This window comes from Scyliorhinus canicula, chromosome 8 (assembly GCF_902713615.1).
Source record: "Scyliorhinus canicula chromosome 8, sScyCan1.1, whole genome shotgun sequence".
Lineage (NCBI taxonomy): Eukaryota > Metazoa > Chordata > Chondrichthyes > Carcharhiniformes > Scyliorhinidae > Scyliorhinus > Scyliorhinus canicula.
This window is the reverse complement of record NC_052153.1, coordinates 3,187,400-3,208,050: the sequence shown is the minus strand read 5'-3', so window position 1 is coordinate 3,208,050 and position 20,651 is coordinate 3,187,400. Positions and strand designations below refer to the sequence as shown.

The following is a 20,651-nucleotide window of genomic DNA, read 5'->3' as shown; positions in this document are numbered from 1 at the left end:
TGGAGGATGTACATCCCCTCCCCCTCCAAAACAGCATCATCGCTCCGCCCCCTCCAAAACAGCATCATCGCTCCGCCCCCTCCAAAACAGCATCATCGCTCCGCCCCCTCCAAAACAGCATCATCGCTCCGCCCCCTCCAAAACAGCATCATCGCTCCGCCCCCTCCAAAACAGCATCATCGCTCCGCCCCCTCCAAAACAGCATCATCGCTCCGCCCCCTCCAAAACAGCATCATCGCTCCGCCCCCTCCAAAACAGCATCATCGCTCCGCCCCCTCCAAAACAGCATCATCGCTCCCCCCCCTCCAAAACAGCATCATCGCTCCGCCCCCTCCAAAACAGCATCATCGCTCCGCCCCCTCCAAAACAGCATCATCGCTCCGCCCCCTCCAAAACAGCATCATCGCGGCGCTCCCTCCAAAACAGCATCATCGCTCCGCCCCCTCCAAAACAGCATCATCGCTCCGCCCCCTCCAAAACAGCATCATCGCTCCGCCCCCTCCAAAACAGCATCATCGCTCCACCCCCTCCAAAACAGCATCATCGCTCCGCCCCTCCAAAACAGCATCATCGCTCCGCCCCCTCCAAAACAGCATCATCGCTCCGCCCCCTCCAAAACAGCATCATCGCTCCGCCCCCTCCAAAACAGCATCATCGCTCCGCCCCCCTCCAAAACAGCATCATCGCTCCGCCCCCTCCGAAACAGCATCATCGCGGCGCTCCCTCCAAAACAGCATCATCGCGGCGCCCCCTCCAAAACAGCATCATCGCTCCCCCCCCTCCAAAACAGCATCATCGCTCCGCCCCCTCCAAAACAGCATCATCGCTCCGCCCCCTCCAAAACAGCATCATCGCTCCACCCCCTCCAAAACAGCATCATCGCTCCGCCCCCTCCGAAACAGCATCATCGCTCCGCCCCCTCCGAAACAGCATCATCGCTCCGCCCCCTCCGAAACAGCATCATCGCTCCGCCCCCTCCAAAACAGCATCATCGCTCCGCCCCTCCAAAACAGCATCATCGCTCCGCCCCCTCCAAAACAGCATCATCGCTCCGCCCCCTCCAAAACAGCATCATCGCTCCGCCCCCTCCAAAACAGCATCATCGCTCCGCCCCCTCCAAAACAGCATCATCGCTCCGCCCCCTCCAAAACAGCATCATCGCTCCGCCCCCTCCAAAACAGCATCATCGCTCCGCCCCCTCCAAAACAGCATCATCGCTCCGCCCCCTCCAAAACAGCATCATCGCTCCGCCCCCTCCAAAACAGCATCATCGCTCCGCCCCCTCCAAAACAGCATCATCGCTCCCCCCCCTCCAAAACAGCATCATCGCTCCCCCCCCTCCAAAACAGCATCATCGCTCCCCCCCCTCCAAAACAGCATCATCGCTCCGCCCCCTCCAAAACAGCATCATCGCGGCGCACGCTGCACGGCATTGGGATGTCACCTGAAGGCCCTCCCCCGATGCTGGGCCCCGATGGACCGAGTTCCCGACCGCGCGATTGACGTGGGGTCTCAGCGGTCAGCAAGCCGGCGTGGCGGCTGCGGTCAGTGTGAGCCGTGCCGCTGGCCGGGGGGGGGGCTTCCGCGAGGGCTGGCGGGGGGTGCCCAGGGGGCAACTATCTGGCAGGTCAGGTCTGTGCATGGCTGGTCCATGTGCCAACACGGACCTGGCAATTCTCCGGCTGTTTATTTCATGGAGGCCGGGGGTTTAACATGTCGCTGCTCCTAGCCCCTCACTGGTTTGAGGATCGCTGCTGGGCGCCGCCGATCTCTCCCACGTAAAAAGCCCCGGATCCTTCGGCCTCAAAATCAGAGCATTTAGCCCAACATATTTAATCTTTGAGGGAATTCTGGAGTTTGGTGGTGAAGTTGCTGAATGAGTGGAGTGCTGGATAAAGAACTAGAGGGTTCATTACCCTGTAATGGTTCATTAAAGAGTGAATGACACTGTGGGAAATATCAGAGGGTGTAATGACTGATCAGTTGATGTTGTGTCTCCAGCCTGTCTGTCACTGGAAGTAGGGATCAGTGCGGCTCCCACGTAGGTACTTTGTCCTCTAATAGAGAGAGCTCCGTGGGGTTAATCTCCTTTCCTGCAGGAAGAGCTCCAAAATGTATAACATCCTCCAAAGTCCAATTGACATATTGTCTAGCGACATGTTCAGACTTTACCTTACCTCAAAATCTGGCCTTGCGCAGTCTTCCGTCAAACCGTGAGCTGCAGGCAGCAACAGAGAAAGCTGGAACAAGAGGTTTTGTTGAACTCTTGGCGTGTTATCTGGGTTGTACACTGAGACAGTGGCACCTCGCAGTGAGTGCTGTTTGAAGTTGTCATTCACAGGATCAGCTCCATGTGGGCCGCATATGTTAACAAATTGCCTGTGGTGAAGTCTGACAACTGGACTGACAGCTCAGTCGGATATTGTGAGAAAAGCTTTGCTGCTTCAGTGGACATGAATCAAAACATTTATGCAGTTTGAAAATCTTTAATGTACCAAAATGCATAATTGATCTTAATCGGGGTAGCAGAGGGGATCTTACGGTGACCCAGGGTCAGGGGATGGGATGATACAAGGGGCAGGATTCTCTCAGCCCAGGCCGGACCGGAGAATCGGCGGGCACGAATCGCATGACGACGCCCTGACGCCGGTCCAGAGATTCTCCGGAGAGCGGAGAATTGGCGCCGGCGCGGCGCAGGTTGGGGAACGCTCTACGCAGCCCCCTGGTGATTCTCCGCCCGGGATGGGCCGAGGGGCCGCATAAAAAATGCGTGCCCCGCCGGCGCGGTCCACGTGTGGTCTTACCCGGCGGGACCTCGGCCTACGTCTATCTGGGGGTGGCCTGGTGGGGAGGGAGAGGGTGGTCTGACCCCGGGGGGGGGGTGGGGGGGACCTCCGCTGTGGCCTGGCCCGCGATCGGGGCCTACCGATCGGCAGGCTTGCCTCTCGGGCTGGGGGCCTCCTTAGCTCCGCGCCGGCCCCTGTAGCCCTACGCCATGTTGTGCCGGGACCGGCGCGGAGAAGGGAGACACCACACATGCGTGCGTTGGCGCCGGCCCCACTGTGCATGCGCAGACCCACGGCGCCCTTCTGACGCCAGCATCGGCAGCCGGAGCGGCGTGGGTCACTCCAGTGCTGTGCTGGCCCCCTGGAGGGATCAGAATTGCTGCTGGCATTTACAACGGCGTCAACACTTAGCCTCAGGATCAGTGAACACCGCCCAAGGTTCTCATTCTTGATCAAGATGCAGTACATCCTGGTGTAGGTACAAATGTGTAAATATTGAGATTAGAAATGAGTTTCCCGGTGATAAACTGCAATGTGGAAAAACCTGCCTTTGCCTGGAATCCTGCACAAAGAAAGGCCCTTGGGATGATTCCTGAAACTACCAGCACGGTGCAATTGTTACCCGACCTTGACTTATTACCTCCAGAAAAGGAAGGAAGGGGTTGGGGACAGGGGCTGGAGAGGGAAACACGGTGAACATAATGGGATTCAAACTCCACAAACCATAATATTCATGCCCGTGACCTTTGACACACACTGAGGTCCAGTTTCAGGTCATGGGACGGTCACACCATTTAAAATTGATGGTTAATTACTCACACAATAAGGTCCATGTCAGGTTCTATCCTACCCAGTCGGGTTGCTAACCCTCATGGTTGGAGTCTCCAGGAATTACTCTTGTGTGAACTCAGGTTGTTTTTTTTTTAAAGTACTTTTTCTTTGAACAATTTTATTGCTGACTGGAACAGCGGTGCTGAATGTAAATATCGTAGATGGGAACACATTGTTGATTGTAAATATCAGAGATGGGAACACATTGTTGATTGTAAATATCAGAGATGGGAAGACATTGCTGATTGTAAATATCAGAGATGGGAACACATTGCTGATTGTAAATATCAGAGATGGGAACACATTGCTGATTGTAAATATTGGATTGGAGATGGGAACACATTGGTGATTGTAAATATCAGGTATGAGAACACATTGTTGATTGTACATATCGGAGATGGGAACACATTGCTGATTGTAAATATTGGATTGGAGATGGGAACACATTGTTGATTGTAAATATCGGAGATGGGAACACATTGTTGATTGTAAATATTGGAGATGGGAACACATTGTTGATTGTAAATATCGGAGATGGGAACACATTGTTGATTGTAAATATCAGAGATGGGAACACATTGCTGATTGTAAATATTGGAGATGGGAACACATTGCTGATTGTAGATATCGGAGGTGGGAACACATTGCTGATTGTAAATATTGGAGATGGGAACACATTGTTGATTGTAAATATCAGAGATGGGAACACATTGTTGATTGTAAATATTGGAGATGGGAACACATTGCTGATTGTAAATATCAGAGATGGGAACACATTGTTGATTGTAAATATCAGAGATGGGAACACATTGTTGATTGTAAATATCAGAGATGGGAACACATTGCTGATTGTAAATATCAGAGATGGGAACACATTGTTGATTGTAAATATTGGAGATGGGAACACATTGCTGATTGTAAATATCAGAGATGGGAACACATTGTTGATTGTAAATATCAGAGATGGGAACACATTGTTGATTGTAAATATCAGAGATGGGAACACATTGTTGATTGTAAATATCAGATATGGGAACACATTGTTGATTGTAAATATCAGAGATGGGAACACATTGCTGATTGTAAATATTGGAGATGGGAACACATTGTTGATTGTAAATATCAGAGATGGGAACACATTGCTGATTGTAAATATCGGAGATGGGAACACATTGTTGATTGTAAATATCAGAGATGGGAACACATTGTTGATTGTAAATATCAGATATGGGAACACATTGTTGATTGTAAATATCAGAGATGGGAACACATTGCTGATTGTAAATATTGGAGATGGGAACACATTGCTGATTGTAAATATTGGAGATGGGAACACATTGGTGATTGTAAATATCAGAGATGGGAACACATTGCTGATTGTAAATATCAGAGATGGGAACACATTGCTGATTGTAAATATCGGAGATGGGAACACATTGCTGATTGTAAATATCAGAGGTGGGAACACATTGTTGATTGTAAATATCAGAGATGGGAACACATTGCTGATTGTAAATATCGGAGATGGGAACACATTGCTGATTGTAAATATCAGAGGTGGGAACACATTGTTGATTGTAAATATCAGAGATGGGAACACATTGCTGATTGTAAATATCAGAGATGGGAACACATTGCTGATTGTAAATATCAGAGATGGGAACACATTGCTGATTGTAAATATCAGAGATGGGAACACATTGCTGATTGTAAATATCAGAGATGGGAACACATTGCTGATTGTAAATATCGGAGATGGGAACACATTGCTGATTGTAAATATCAGAGGTGGGAACACATTGCTGATTGTAAATATCAGAGATGGGAACACATTGCTGATTGTAAATATCAGAGGTGGGAACACATTGTTGATTGTAAATATTGGAGATGGGAACACATTGTTGATTGTAAATATCGGAGATGGGAACACATTGCTGAATGTAAATATCGGAGATGGGAACACATTGCTGAATGTAAATATTGGAGATGGGAACACATTGCTGATTGTAAATATCAGAGATGGGAACACATTGCTGAATGTAAATATTGGAGATGGGAACACATTGCTGATTGTAAATATCAGAGATGGGAACACATTGCTGATTGTAAATATCAGAGATGGGAACACATTGTTGATTGTAAATATTGGAGATGGGAACACATTGCTGATTGTAAATATCAGAGATGGGAACACATTGTTGATTGTAAATATCAGAGATGGGAACACATTGCTGATTGTAAATATCAGAGATGGGAACACATTGCTGATTGTAAATATTGAAGATGGGAACACATTGCTGATTGTAAATATCAGAGATGGGAACACATTGCTGATTGTAAATATCGGAGATGGGAGCACATTGCTGATTGTAAATATTGAAGATGGGAACACATTGTTGATTGTAAATATCAGAGATGGGAACACATTGCTGATTGTAAATATTGGAGATGGGAACACATTGCTGATTGTAAATATCAGAGATGGGAACACATTGTTGATTGTAAATATCAGAGATGGGAACACATTGTTGATTGTAAATATTGGAGATGGGAACACATTGCTGATTGTAAATATCAGAGATGGGAACACATTGCTGAATGTAAATATCAGAGATGGGAACACATTGTTGATTGTAAATATTGGAGATGGGAACACATTGCTGATTGTAAATATCAGAGATGGGAACACATTGTTGATTGTAAATATCAGAGATGGGAACACATTGCTGATTGTAAATATCAGAGATGGGAACACATTGCTGAATGTAAATATTGAAGATGGGAACACATTGCTGATTGTAAATATTGAAGATGGGAACACATTGCTGATTGTAAATATTGAAGATGGGAACACATTGCTGATTGTAAATATTGAAGATGGGAACACATTGCTGATTGTAAATATTGGAGATGGGAACACATTGTTGATTGTAAATATCAGAGATGGGAACACATTGTTGATTGTAAATATTGGAGATGGGAACACATTGCTGATTGTAAATATCAGAGATGGGAACACATTGTTGATTGTAAATATCAGAGATGGGAACACATTGTTGATTGTAAATATCAGAGATGGGAACACATTGTTGATTGTAAATATCAGAGATGGGAACACATTGTTGATTGTAAATATCAGAGATGGGAACACATTGTTGATTGTAAATATCAGAGATGGGAACACATTGCTGATTGTAAATATCAGAGATGGGAACACATTGTTGATTGTAAATATCAGAGATGGGAACACATTGCTGAATGTAAATATCAGAGATGGGAACACATTGTTGATTGTAAATATCAGAGATGGGAACACATTGCTGAATGTAAATATCAGAGATGGGAACACATTGTTGATTGTAAATATCAGAGATGGGAACACATTGCTGAATGTAAATATCGGAGGTGGGAACACATTGCTGATTGTAAATATCAGAGATGGGAACATATTGCTGATTGTAAATATCGGAGATGGGAACACATTGCTGATTGTAAATATCAGATATGGGAACACATTGCTGATTGTAAATATCGGAGATGGGAACACATTGCTGATTGTAAATATTGGAGATGGGAACACATTGCTGATTGTAAATATCAGAGATTGGAATACAGCCTGTGCAACCGAGTTGGCTGATTGGTAATGGGAGATCGTTGCTGAAACGTTGTAGAATATAGCCCTGGTGCCTGTGAAGGTTGGGATTTCTGTGGCTACAAAAGTGCCCTTCCCATGGTGGGATTGGACTCTTTCGTAAGGGGGTCAAAAATCATTTGTGGGCTTTGGGGCAGTGAGGTGGTCCCAGATTGGGACAAGGTGGAATCCAATCTCACTAATCAGTGAGTTTGTAACACCTGTTTCTACTGAGCACATCTGCCCTCCATCCCATCATCCCATATATCACAACACGCCCTTATTGTCCCGGGGGGCAAGGGTTCAGTGTCTTATGGGCCCCTGTGGAAATGGCAGGACAAGATTTGGAGCAGGTATTAACAGACCTATTTAAAGCCCTCCCATTGAGCTCTGCCAATGTTACATCGGGAGTGCATGGAAGGGGTTGTGCATTTGTGGTCCCAGTTAATTTGAATGCCAGAATGAACACTTAACATTAACAACAACTTGTATTAATACCTCCTTTAAAATGATTAAGAGTCCCAAAGTTTTTCACAGGAACATTATCAAATAAATTTGATGCAGAACTTTAGAATCAATGCATTGCTGGGGTAGGATGCACTGGGTCAGCAAACATGGGGTGATGGGTGAAAGATGATTAAGTGCAAGCACAAAGAAGAATTAGGAGGAGGCCATTCAGCCCCTTGAACCTGCTCTGCCACTCAATACGGCCATGGCTGATCTAGTTGTGGCCTCAACTCCCATTTGAGCGGGTGTCCGGAAAGCTCCACAAGCGGAAATATCTTCTCCCCCTCCAAATCTTATGAGTTGGCTGGATGTGAGTTAAAACAGGGACAGCAGAATTTTGGATGTTACAAACCTGTTTGTAGTAGGGTTTGTCCAAATCGTTTTGATCTCCCGCGGAGCCTATATATCACATTGTCAATATTAAGCGATGAATGCTGAACATGCTCCTGATTATTTATCTATCCACTGAGCATTTAACATGTGTTTATACTGATTTTAAAATGATGTTTATGTCCTGTTTAGCACAAAATGCAAATAGTTTTTAAGCCCGTCCCATTAAAAGGGACTGCATTCTTAATTTTAATCATTTGCATTTTATCTTTGGTAATGACCAGTAGAATTGTTAATAAATCTATTGCATCAGTGGTAAAAGACTCTTCCGTGTGTTCCAGCTCTTCCTGCTCCACTGGGTTTTACAGTTCTTCCCAGAAGCCAAACCTCCCTTCGGCTAACATGGCAGCCAGTCCCTGGGGGCCTGGAGGAGATCGCCTACCACGTAGAGTGCCAAGCAGCCAATGACAGCAAAGGAAAGCCCACCACCCTGGAGGTGCCCGGCAATCAATCCAGCCTGGAAATCGTGGGCCTGCAGCCTAAACAGCAGTACCAGTGTCGGGTGCGAGCTCAAACCAATTCGGTGGGAGAATGGTGTGACGTTGTGACATCGTGGACATACAGCGACAGTAAGTCATTCCCTGCCCACTGACTGCTTCCGGAACTTGTCTTCAGCGATGTCCTCTAGAAAAGAGTGAGCTTGAGGAGTGACCTCTCCTCAAAATTATGGAAGAGTTTGGATTGGGATAGAGGTAGAAAGAATGTTTCCACTTGTGGAGAATCCAGGAATGTGGACCATCCATGTAAAATAAGCACTAATAAATCCAAACGGGAATTCAGGAGAAACTTCGTTAGCCAGAGAGTGGTGAGAATGTGGTAGTCACTCCCACAGGGAGTGGTTGAGGTGAACCATATAGATATATTTAAGGGGATACTGGATACTAAAATGAGGGAGAGAGGGATAGAAGGGCTGATATTGGCCTCCACTTTAACAGTGTTCTGTTGTCAATGTGGGCTCCTCCCAGAAGCTGGACTGAGAGTTGAACTCAGTGGGGTTAACACCAAGGTCCTATTGATTTTGACAGAAAAGCCTCCTGCTCCGACCAACATCAAGATTTTTAATATATCCGACTCCTCGGCTTTTATCTCCTGGTTAATCGAAGACGGCAACTCAATATCATCGATCGTCATACGTTACAAAATCTATGGGGTGGAGGATTACACGCAGGAGACAGAAATCAACGTGAGGGAGAACCTTGTTTCAGAATTCCAGCTGCGAGGGCTGGAGGCAAATTCACCGTACCTGGTAGAAATCTACGCAAAGAATAACATGGGAAAGAGTGATCCTAATCCGACCATGGAACTACATACACTGCCAGAATCTGCAGGTACAACTTTAAGTGGTAAATGTGTCACTTATGAACATGTATTTGTCAATATATATGTCATAGATAAACCCAAGAAATTACAAAGACTATTTGATACACATGCATAAAATGTCTGTGTTACTTCATGTTTATAAAATATTAACTGAACTTGTTCTGCTTTTATTTCTTGGATTTGATTGCTGCCTCCCACAGAAAATAAATAAAAGGTACTTTTGCTATTAGGTTACAATTTTCCATAACCATGCTGACTGACCTGACAAGGACATTTACCATTGTCAATATGAGCAAGAGCTCCTTTCTGAAATAATATAAAATAAGGCAAAATGATTCCTGTTCCCAAAGCAAATCTTGGTTACAATCATTTCATGCGTTGACAATATAATTATGTTCCATCCATCTGTGGGTTGACAGCAGATCTAAGAGCTTCTGTCAGTGCACTCAATATCACCCCAATATGGTTTAATTAGTATTATTTTTTTCCAATTAAGGCGCAATTTAGCGTGGCCAATCCACCTACCCTGCACCTCTTTGGGTTATGGGGGTGAGACCCACACAGACACAAGGAGAATGTGGAAGCTCCACACGGACAGTGACGCTGGGCCAGGATCAATCCCGGGTCCTCGGCATGTGAGGCAGCAGTGCTAACCACTGCGCCACCATGCGGCCCTTAATAATTATTACTTGATGTTTGTATTGCGATAGGGTTGTCGAGTGTTCCTTGTGCTGGTAGGAAGTTGGGAAATTGTTGGCAGATAGCACTTGTTTTGCAAATCCATTTTTAGCCCTACTTTCTTGTCTCTATAGTTTATCCTTTAGAATTCACAATAATGACCTCGATAATTGGTTAGTTTAATGCTTTCATCCATTAGGTTAAAAAATAATCACTTTATTAAATCAGTGCAGGAATTTACAAATTGATATTAATATCCCCGAAACTTGACTTAATATCTCGATTGCTATTTACAACCAGTATAATGTGGGTTCGATTAGCTCAGTTGGCTGCTTTGTGGTGTGAAGCGATGCCAACATAGAACCATAGAAAAGGTAGAGCACAGAAAGAGGCTATTCGATCCATCTTGTACATGCCAGCCCTCGGACACCCAGGTGCCCTTTCTAATCCCACCTTCCTGCACCCGGTCCATAACCCTGTATCGTACAGCACTTAAGGTGCACATCCACCTTTTAAGTAGTTTTTAAGAGTTCAGTGTCTCTGCCTCCACCACCAACTCGGGCAGTGAATTCCAGGCTCCCACTACCCTCTGCGTATAAAGGTTCTTCCTCATTTCCCCTCTACACCTTCTCACATCTTATCATTAATCTGTACCCCCCTGGTTCTAGAATTCTCCACCAAGGGAAACAATTTTATCCTGCCCACTCTTTCTCTTACGCTCATTATTTTGTCCACCTCAATTAAGTCATCGGTCAGCCTTCTTTGTTCCAAGGAAAATAACCCCAACCTATCCAATCTTTCCTTGTAGTTATACTTCTCTCGCCTGGCAACATTCTTGTATACCTCCTCTTCACCCCCTCCAGAGCAATTTGTGCTGTCCAGAATTGCACATAATACTCCAGTTGTGGCCTCATCAGTGTTTTATACAGTTCTAACATTATGGGCTGGATTCTCCAGTCGCCGACAGTGAAATTGCATTTGGCGATCAGCCGGAGAATCCCCGTTCACGACTGAATCGGGCGTGGCGCCGATTTCGCAATGCACCGGCCCCTCCAAAGCAGCGCACGCCTTGGCGACAGCCTCAGGATATTGCCTGAGGCCCGCCCGCCGATACTCTGCCCCCGACTGGCCAGGTTCCCGAAAGTCTGGGGTCTTCCATGCTCCCATCCGTCGGGAACTCAGCCTGGCAGCTGTGGACTCAGTCCAGCGCCGCCACACTCGGAGGAGGGCCGATCCGCGGGCAGGGGGGACTTTGGCAGGGGCTGGGGGCACTGTCAGGGGGTGGTCTGAGGCACATGAGCCAGCCAAAAGGGGGGCACTATTTCACGGACCCGCAAGCGGCCGCCGCCATGTAACACAGCACGGCCGCTGCAGGCCACCGCCCTGCGCATGCAGAGCCACGGACCCGGCAATTCTCCGGCCTGTATCGGCAGCTACAGCCGGGGGTGCTCTACTCTGCTGGGCTGCTCACTCCCACATCAAACGGAGGATCGGTGCCCATTTTATGCCATTTTTTTGGGCGTCAAACGCCACCGTTCTCACGCCAAAATCGGAGAACTCAGTATATCTTTACTTTTAAATTCTATACCTCTGCCAATGAAGGAGAGCATTCCTGTAGGAATCTACCATGCGGTTTAAGTGTAGTCCGTATACACATCAAAACTCAGTAGACTTTAAGTTACACGTCTCGGATGCGAAATAAAAATCGTTTACTGTGTCTATTGATTATAATTGGGAGACTGAAATCTTCTTGTGGTTACAAATCAAATGTTCTCAATAAAGCCCTTCCCAGCAAGACTTTAAGAGAAGTAATTGGCTTAATGGTTTACAAACAGACTTAACTTTCAAAATACAATAACGGTTTCTTTGTTCAGACTTGAAGAGTTAGAATGGAAATATGAAAATACGAAATAAGGATATCGAATAGTTAAGCAAAAAGATATAGAGCGATTCCGGAATGAAAAGTGTCTGCCCGGACCTCTATGTTTAAAGAGAATGTTACCAGTCTGCCTCCATCTGTCCCTACCTCTGCAATGCGCTGATTGGCTTGGATGGGTCTCAAATGCATTTGGTTGGATGGTCAGTTGTCAATCATCAATGTGCAACATATATGCAGATATGGTGCATCTTTGGGTACTTTCTATGTGTTGAAATGTGTTTTATACTTTTAATCAATTCTAGCTTTTACTGGTTTCACTGCTGACTGCGCTATTATCTATGTTGTGAACAATAGTGGATTCATGTTGTCATGGTAACCTTAACCTGCATAACTTTTGTAATTCTGTTCATTAGATCAATGGATATTTTATAATGTCAATTTAACCTTCCAGTAAAATGTTGCATAAGCTTTAGCTAGCTTTTAAATATTTCAAATTCTGTACTTTGCCACTGCAAATCCTGCAAGCTGTGTGTTTTTGTAATCTAAATTACGCTCGAAGTTTTATGGTGAAACCCAGTTTAAAATCCATTTACATTAAAAATGCATTTACATTAAACATGGCTACATCAATGACCCTTTTACCTATCAGAAATAGTCAGTTCCCTTCAATTCCATATGCTTTCTTTACAACCTTGTCTACTTGAACTGCTGCCTTTTGGGACCTGTGCACTTGTGCACTAAGAGCTCTAACTTCATCGACCCCTCTTAGTATATTCCCATTTATTGTGTATTCCCTATAACTGTTTGATCTCCCAAAATACATGACCTCACACTTCTCGGTGTTCAAATCCAACTGCCACTTTATTGCCCACTCCACCAACCCATCTAAATCACTTTGGAGATTATAGCTATCCTCAGTCTATACTGTCCACCACTTGGACAATCTTTGTGCCATCTGCAAATTTCCCAATTTGCCCCCCCCCCCACGTTCATGTCCAAATCGTTAATATATAACACAGTCAGGGTCCCAACACTGAGCCCTGTGGAACACCATTGAAACAACTTTCCATTTACAAGGGCAACCATCGACCATTACCCTTTGTTTCCTGTTACAAAGCCAACTTTTTATCCAGTTTTGCACATTGCCCTGTATCCTATGGGCCTTCACTTTCTTGACCAATGTGGACATACGGGATTTTGTCAAACGTCTTGCTAAAATCCATGTATACCACATCCACTGCACTATCTTCATCAAACCTTCTTGTCACTTCCTCAAAGAATTCAATCAAATTTGTGAGGCAAGACTTTCCTTTAACAAACACATGTTGACCATCGCTGACCATGCCTTTCTATGTGACAGTTAATCCTATATCTTAGCATTGATTCTACTAATTTGCACACATAAGGCTAACTCACCTATAATTGTTTGGCATTTCCTTTGATCCCTTTTTAAACAATGGTACAACATTTGCATTTCTCCAGTCCTCTGGTACCCCCCCTGTACCTAATAAGGATTGGAAAATCACCGTCAGAGCATCTGCTATCTCCTCCCTGGCCACCGTCAGTAGCCTCGGAAACAATCCATCTGGCCCTGGTGACTAATCAACTTTCAAGGATTCCAACTCTTCTGTACTTCCTCTCTATGATTACCTCATCCAATATCTGGCAGTGTTCCTCCTGGACGACTATATCTGCATCATCCATTTCCTTTGTAAACACAAGACAAAATATTAATTTAAAACCCTTCCCACAGCCTCTGCATCTACACACAAGTTCCCTTCTTCATCTCTGACAGGTCCCACTTTTTCCTTAACTAACCTTTTACCATTAATATATTGGTAAAACATCTTTGGGTTTTCTTTAACGTTACTTGGTAATCTTTTTTTCATGGCCCCTCTTTGATTCCCTTATTTACTTTTTTACTTCGCCCCTTCACTTCCTATACTTGTCGAGGCTATCTGTCTGTCTGTTTGTGCCTATGATACACTTTCTTTTTCTCTTTGATCTTCCCCTGTGTACCTCTAGACAACCAGAGGGTCGGCATTTGGCAGTACCACTATTATTCTGCATGGGGCATGTCTACTTTGTACATTTAGGATCTCTCCTTTTAGTGCTTCCCACTGGTTTTCCACTGATTTACCCTCTAGCTGTTCTAGCCAGTCCACCCCAGCCAAGCCCCTTCTCATTTCTGCAAAATCTGCCTTTCTCTAATTCAAAATAGTTACTGCTGCTTTATCCCTGTCCTGTTCCATAGTAACACTGAATCTAACTGAATTGTGATCACTATCCCCGATACGGACGCCAGCTGCCACTTCACCCACTCGCCCTTCTTCGTTCCCCAAGTCTAGGTCTGGAATTGCATCTCTTCTTGTTGGGTTTGTCACTAATTGGTTGAAAGTATTTTCCTGGACACACTGCATGAATTTCTCTCCCTCAATTCCCTTTATATTGTTTGATTCCCGGTTGATAGTGCGGGTGAAATTCCCGTACGTGCTTAGATTATTCATGAAGGCCCCAGCTTCTCAACCTTGCCCCTCGCCTGAGGTGCGGTAACCTCGGTTAAATCACCACCAGTCAGCTCTCAAAAGGAGAGAGCAGCTTCTGGTCCTCGGGGATCACAGAGACTTTCTTTATTTTCAGTGTGCTATGATCCGCAGTTAGATGCTCTCCTACAGCTTGCAAGTTAGACATTTATTCATTATGCCCAATGTCGATTTCTTTGAGAGATTTACTAGAATGGTATCAGGGATGAACAATTATGTGGAGGGAGTGGAGAAGCTTGGAGCTTCCTCCTTGGAGCAGAGACAGCTACTGAGAGATCTAATAGAGGCTTTCAAAGTTATGAAGCATTTTGATATAGTAAATAAGGAGGGAGTGGCTGGAGGGCTGGTGATAGGAAGGACACAGATTGAATACAATTGGCAAAAGGACCAGGGGGGAGGAGAAATTTGTTTTTACGCATCAGGTGTTGTGATCTGGGAGGCACTGTCTGAAAGGGGGGGGGGGACTTCTGGTGGCAGCCATGGAGTCAACATTCAGCAGCTCACGCCCTTAGTGCTTTTTTTCATGGTGCTTAAGCCGGATTTTTCAGAAAATTTCTCAACACAAGTTGATCGAAGGGAGAGGAAAAGGAGGTGACCCTCAATTTATGGAATCCTGTCCAAATAAGAGTTGAAGGAGGAGAAACCAAAAGGTGAGTGAAAGCAAGAATCAGAGGTCATCGAGCTCAATGGTAACGAGACAAAGCGTGTCCACGCCAGCTCACTGGTCAATGGAGCAATGGGTCGAGTACCTGGTTGAGAAGTTCGCCCGGCATCATAAGGAGTGTACAGAAGATGTAACCCAGGCGATAGCCTCGATTAAGGAGATGGTTGACTGGGTGGAGGAGAAAATGACGACCCAGGACAGGAGATTCTAAAGCTGCAGGAGCTGGTGACTGAACGAGAGGAGTCCAATGAAATTAGCTTTGAAAATTAGCATACTACAGGCCAGACATAAACGACTGCTAGATAAAGTAGAAGACTTGGAGAACCGGTCTTGCAGGCAGAATATCCAAATCGTCAGGCTGCCAGAGGGGAAGGAGGGATCAGATGCGGGAGTGTACGTGGGGAAGATGTTGCAGGAGATGGTCGGGGCCGATGTGTTTGACAAGCGGCTGGAGGTGGGCCGGGAGCATAGGGTGCTTGTACATAAGCCCCAGGGTGATGCGCCCCCGAGGGCCATGGTGGTGAGGCTACATTGATTCCTTGACAAGGAGCGTATCATGAAGTGGGCCAGGCAGACGATACGGTACATGTGGGAAGAATCAGATGTCCGGGTGCACGAAGTCTGGGGACCAGAACTCGCGAAGAGGAGAGCAAGTTTCAGCAAAGTGAAGGCGGCCCTGTTTGAGAAAGACATTAAATTCGGACTGTTATACCTGGCGTGTCTTTGGGTGACCTAATGAGAACCGGGAGCTGTACTTTAATTCTCCGGAAGAGGTGGTTACTTTCATGAAAGACAATAGAACATAGAACAGTACAGCACAGAACAGGCCCTTCGGCCCTCGATGTTGTGCCGAGCAATGATCACCCTACTCAAACCCACGTATCCACCCTATACCCGTAACCCAACAACCCCATCCCCCTTAACCTTACTTTTTAGGACACTACGGGCAATTTAGCATGGCCAATCCACCTAACCCGCACATCTTTGGACTGTGGGAAGAAACTGGAGCACCCGGAGGAAACCCACGCACACACGGGGAGGACGTGCAGACTCCCCACAGACAGTGACCCAGCCGGGAACTGAACCTGGGACCCTGGAGCTGTGAAGCATTTATGCTAACCACCATGCTACCGTGCTGCCCCTAATAATCTGGCTTAAATTCTAACTGTGGTGGGCTGAGTTTGAGGGACAGGATGGAGTGGCGGGGAGGAGAGAAACATGGTTCTATATTCTGCTTTTCGTTGTTTAAAATTTCAGTCTTTTAATTCTGTGAGTTAAGTTGCGATGTTCGGGAAGAAAGGGGTTTGGGTGTTTTATGTTAAAAATAAAAAAATGTTTTTCTCTCTCTTCTTTTCTCTCGTCTTGTGTAATATGATTTTGATTTAGTCTCTGTAACAAAGATGGTTGATTCTTGCATGCATAATTTTGATTAAGGTGCTTGAAGCTTCTTCTATTGTTTCTGATTCTCTTTGAAGGTGATGTGACTGATAAGATTGGGTGAAAGGGCAAGGAGTAGAACCTGGCAATCGGTGTAACGACTTTTAAACTCAAACTGGTGGTCTGAGTTTGGGGGAAGGGACAGTCTTGTTTAAAATTTTGGTCTTTAAATTCTGTGAGTTAAGTTGCGATGTTCGGGAAGAAAAGGGTTTTGTTGTTATAATTTTTTTTTCTTTCATCTCTTTTTGTGTAATTTGATTTTGATTTATTGTTTTATGTACTAGAGAGAGGGAAGAACTTTTAAGATGCGATGGGGTGTTTTAGTTTCTGCAAGAAGGATGGTTGATTCTTGCATGCATAATTTCGCTTAAGCTGCTTGAAGCTTCTTCCTTTGTGTTGGATTCTGTTTGAAGGTGATGGGACTGATAAGAATCGGTTAGAGGGGGAGGGGTTTGCTTCATTGCCTGCACATTGGGGGAGGGTATGTTTGCTTTTTGGGATTGTTGTTACTGTGTCGGTATGATAGAATCTGGCAGTCGGGGCAGGCTTTTTGACGCCAGAGGGTGGGAGATGCTGAGCTAGCTGGATAGCTGGTTCATGGGAGCAAAGTGGAGGGAGAGCTGAGGAAAGACAAAATGGGGGGGAGGGGGGTGGGAGAGGGGTACTGCTGATGGGTAAGGGACAGTTAGGAGACTGGAGATGGAGATCAGATGGCGAACGCCGCCGAGGGGCGGATCAAGTGAGGTGTGATCCGCTTGGAACATACCTCGGGGTAGGAGCTGGCCTAGGAAAGGTCATGGTTGACCGACAGGGGAGGGGGGGCAAAAGCCCCCCCCCCCCCCCCCCCCCCCCCCCCGTCTTCCCCGACACACTTGAAGCTGGGAGACCAAATTAGATTAAAGAAGGGATGGGTCGGGCAAGTGTTTCATTCAGGACTGGACTTTAAAACAAGGGGGTGGCTATCCTGAATAATAAAAGGGTGACATTCGAGGTGGGGAGGATAGAGGTAGACCCAGGAGGCAGATTTATTATGGTTAGTGGGAAGCTAGAGGGAATGGCAGTGGTGCTGGTGAATATATAGGCCCCAAACTGGGATGATGTTGCATTTATCAGGAAGGTGCTGGGGAAGGTTCCAGACCTTGACTTGCACCGGCTGATCATGGGGGGGGGTGACTTTAATACAGTCCTGGACCCGAGGTTAGGTCGGTCGAGTGCTAGATCGGGGAAGCTATCAGCAATGGCAAAGGAACTGCGGGGTTCATGGAGCTCATGGGAGGGGTAGATCCGTGGAGATTTGAGAGACCAAGGAGCAGGGAATATTCATTCTACTTCCATGTACATAAGGCGTACTCCAGGATAGATTTCTTCGTGCTACATAAAACACTGTTAGCAGGGGTTGAGGACACTGCGTACTCAGCAATTGTGGTCTCAGTTCATGCAGCACATTGGATAGACCTACTGCCAGACACGGGAATGCCCCAGCACCCACAGTGGAGACTAGATACAGGGTTGTTAGTGGATGAGGTGATCTGTGAGCGAGTGAGAGAGGCCATTCCGGGGTACATAAAGATCAATGACACAGGAGAGACTGCAACTGGGGTGGTACGGGAGGCACTGAAAGCGGTCATTAGAGGGGAATGTATTTCGATTCGAGCCCACAGGGATAAAACTGAGCGGTTGGAGCTGGACAGGTTGGGAGGAGAAATCTTACAGGTGGACAGGAGATACTCAGAGTCTCCGAATGAGGAGCTCCTGAAGGAGAGTCAGAGACTTCAAATGGAGTTTGGGCTCCTTTCCACAGGAAAGGCAGAGGGTCAGCTGAGGAGGGTAAAAGGGGCAATATGGATATAGGGGCAAAAGATAGATCGTTTTTTGAAGAATAAAGGGATTAAGGTTATGGTGTTCGGGCCGGAAAGTGGAGCTGAGTCCACAAAAGATCAGCCATGATCTCATTGAATGGCGGAGCAGGCTCGAGGGGTCAGGTGGCCTACTCCTGCTCCTAGTTCTTATGTTCTTATGTTCTATATGAACATGGGGAGAAAGGTAGCAGGATGCTGGCACATCAGCTGAGGAAACAGGAGGCAGTGAGAGAAATAGGGAAAATAAAGGATTTGAGGGGAAGACGGTGACGGACCCGGGGTTGGTGAATGAAGTGTTCCGGGAATTTTATAGCCAGCTATACGAGTCAGAATCCCCGGTTGGGGAGGAGGGCATGAATCAATTCCTGGGAAGGCTAGAGTTCCCGAAGGTAAATGAGGAGCTGGTGGAGGCCCTGGGGGGCCTGATTGGGCTTGGGGAGGTGATAGAGGGACTGGGGGCGATGCAATCGGGTAAAGCCCTGGGACCTGATGGGTTCCCAGTGGAATTTTATAAGAAGTTCTCTGTGTTACTGGGGCCGCTCCTGGTTAAGGCTTTCAATAAGTCCAAGGAGCTGGGAGTACTCCCCCAATGTTATCACAGGCATCAATTTCTCTCATCCTGAAGCGGGACAAGGATCCGGAGAGCTGTGGATCGTACAGGCCAATCTCCCCTTTGAATGTAGATGCCAAATTATTGGCAAAGATCCTGGCCACTCGAATAGAAGATTGTGTCCCGGAGATAATTGGGGAGGATCATCGGGATTTGTAAAGGGCAAGTACCTGACATCCAATATTAGACGGCTTCTTAATGTAATTATGATGCCAGTGGAGGGGTGCGAGGCTGAGGTGGTAATTGCCATAGACGCGGAGAAGGCTTTTGACCGAGTGGAGTGGGAGTATCTATGGGATATTTTAGGCAGGTTTGGGTTTGGGCAGGGATTTGTGGAGTGGGTCCGGCTACTGTGCCAGGCCCTGGTGGCAAATGTAAAAACTAACCGAGTTGGGTCAGAATACTTCAGTCTTTGTCGGGGGACAAGGCAGAGATGCCCGCTCTCCCCATTACTGTTTGCCATGACCATAGAACCCTTAGCAATGGCTCTGAGGGCAGACAATACCTGGAGGGGAATAGCGAGAGGGGGGCCGGGGGGTGGAGCACAGGGTCTCTCTCTATGTGGATGATTTGTTGCTTCATATCACGGACCCGGTTGGGGGGGGGGGGGATGACCGAAATCATGGAGGTATTAGGAGAATTTGGGTGATTTTCCGGCTATAATTTAATTATGGGAATAAGAGAGATGTTCGAGATTCGGGCACGGAGGCAGGAAAGGAGGCTGAAGGAGCTACCTTTTAAAGTGGTTGGGAGGAGTTTTAGGTATCTGGTGATTCAAGTGGCCAAGGATTGGGGGCAGCTTCACAAGTTAAATTTGGGCAAAGCAATGGATCAAATGAGAAGGGAATTTTGTAGATGGGACATTCTCCCACTGATGCTGGCAGGGAGGGTTCAGACGGTGAAGATGACTATCCTTCCGAGATGGCTTTTCTTTTTCAGTGTCTCCCGATTTTGTACCAAAGGCTTTTTTCAGAAGTATGAATGTGGCGATATCAAGGTTTATATGGGCGGGTAAAACCCCGAGAGTAAAGAGGACCCTCCTGAAACGGGCTCGCGGGAAACGGGGATTGGCTATCCCGAGCTTTATTAACTATTACTGGGCTGCCAACATATCGATGGTCAGGTAGTGGGGGTGGGGTCGGTCTGGGAGCGGATGGAGGCAGCATCCTGCAAAGGTACGAGTCTGGAGGCTTTACTTAACGGCGCCCCTGCCATTCTCGCCGGCTCGGTACTCCACAAGTCCTCTGGTGGTGACAGCCCTGAGGGTGTGGGGGCAATGGAGGCAGCATATGAGACTGGAGACTGGGGGGGCTGGATGGGGGCTTTAAGGTATGACAGCGGGCAGGGATTGAGAGATTTGGGCATCTATTCATCCAGGAGGGCTTCCCGACCTTGGAGACATTAGAGGAGGAGATTGATTTGCCGGGTATGAAGGGGTTTCGGTATCTTCAAGTGTGCGACTTTGTATAGAGACAGGTCCCAGGCTTTCCTCGCCTCCCACTAAGGGGACTACAGG

The 20,651-nt window shown here is 46.5% G+C and overlaps 1 protein-coding gene across 2 annotated transcripts in view; it reads left to right on the top strand.

Moving 5' to 3' along the window:
- tek (TEK tyrosine kinase, endothelial) overlaps positions 1 to 20,651 on the top strand; it is a 111,899-nt gene that overhangs the window by 66,550 nt on the left and 24,698 nt on the right. For both annotated transcript variants that reach the window (XM_038804024.1, XM_038804023.1), the window contains exons 12-13: positions 8,427 to 8,714; positions 9,171 to 9,473. In XM_038804024.1, coding sequence (XP_038659952.1) covers positions 8,427 to 8,714; positions 9,171 to 9,473 — 591 coding nt within the window. The remainder of the gene's footprint in view (positions 1 to 8,426; positions 8,715 to 9,170; positions 9,474 to 20,651) is intronic.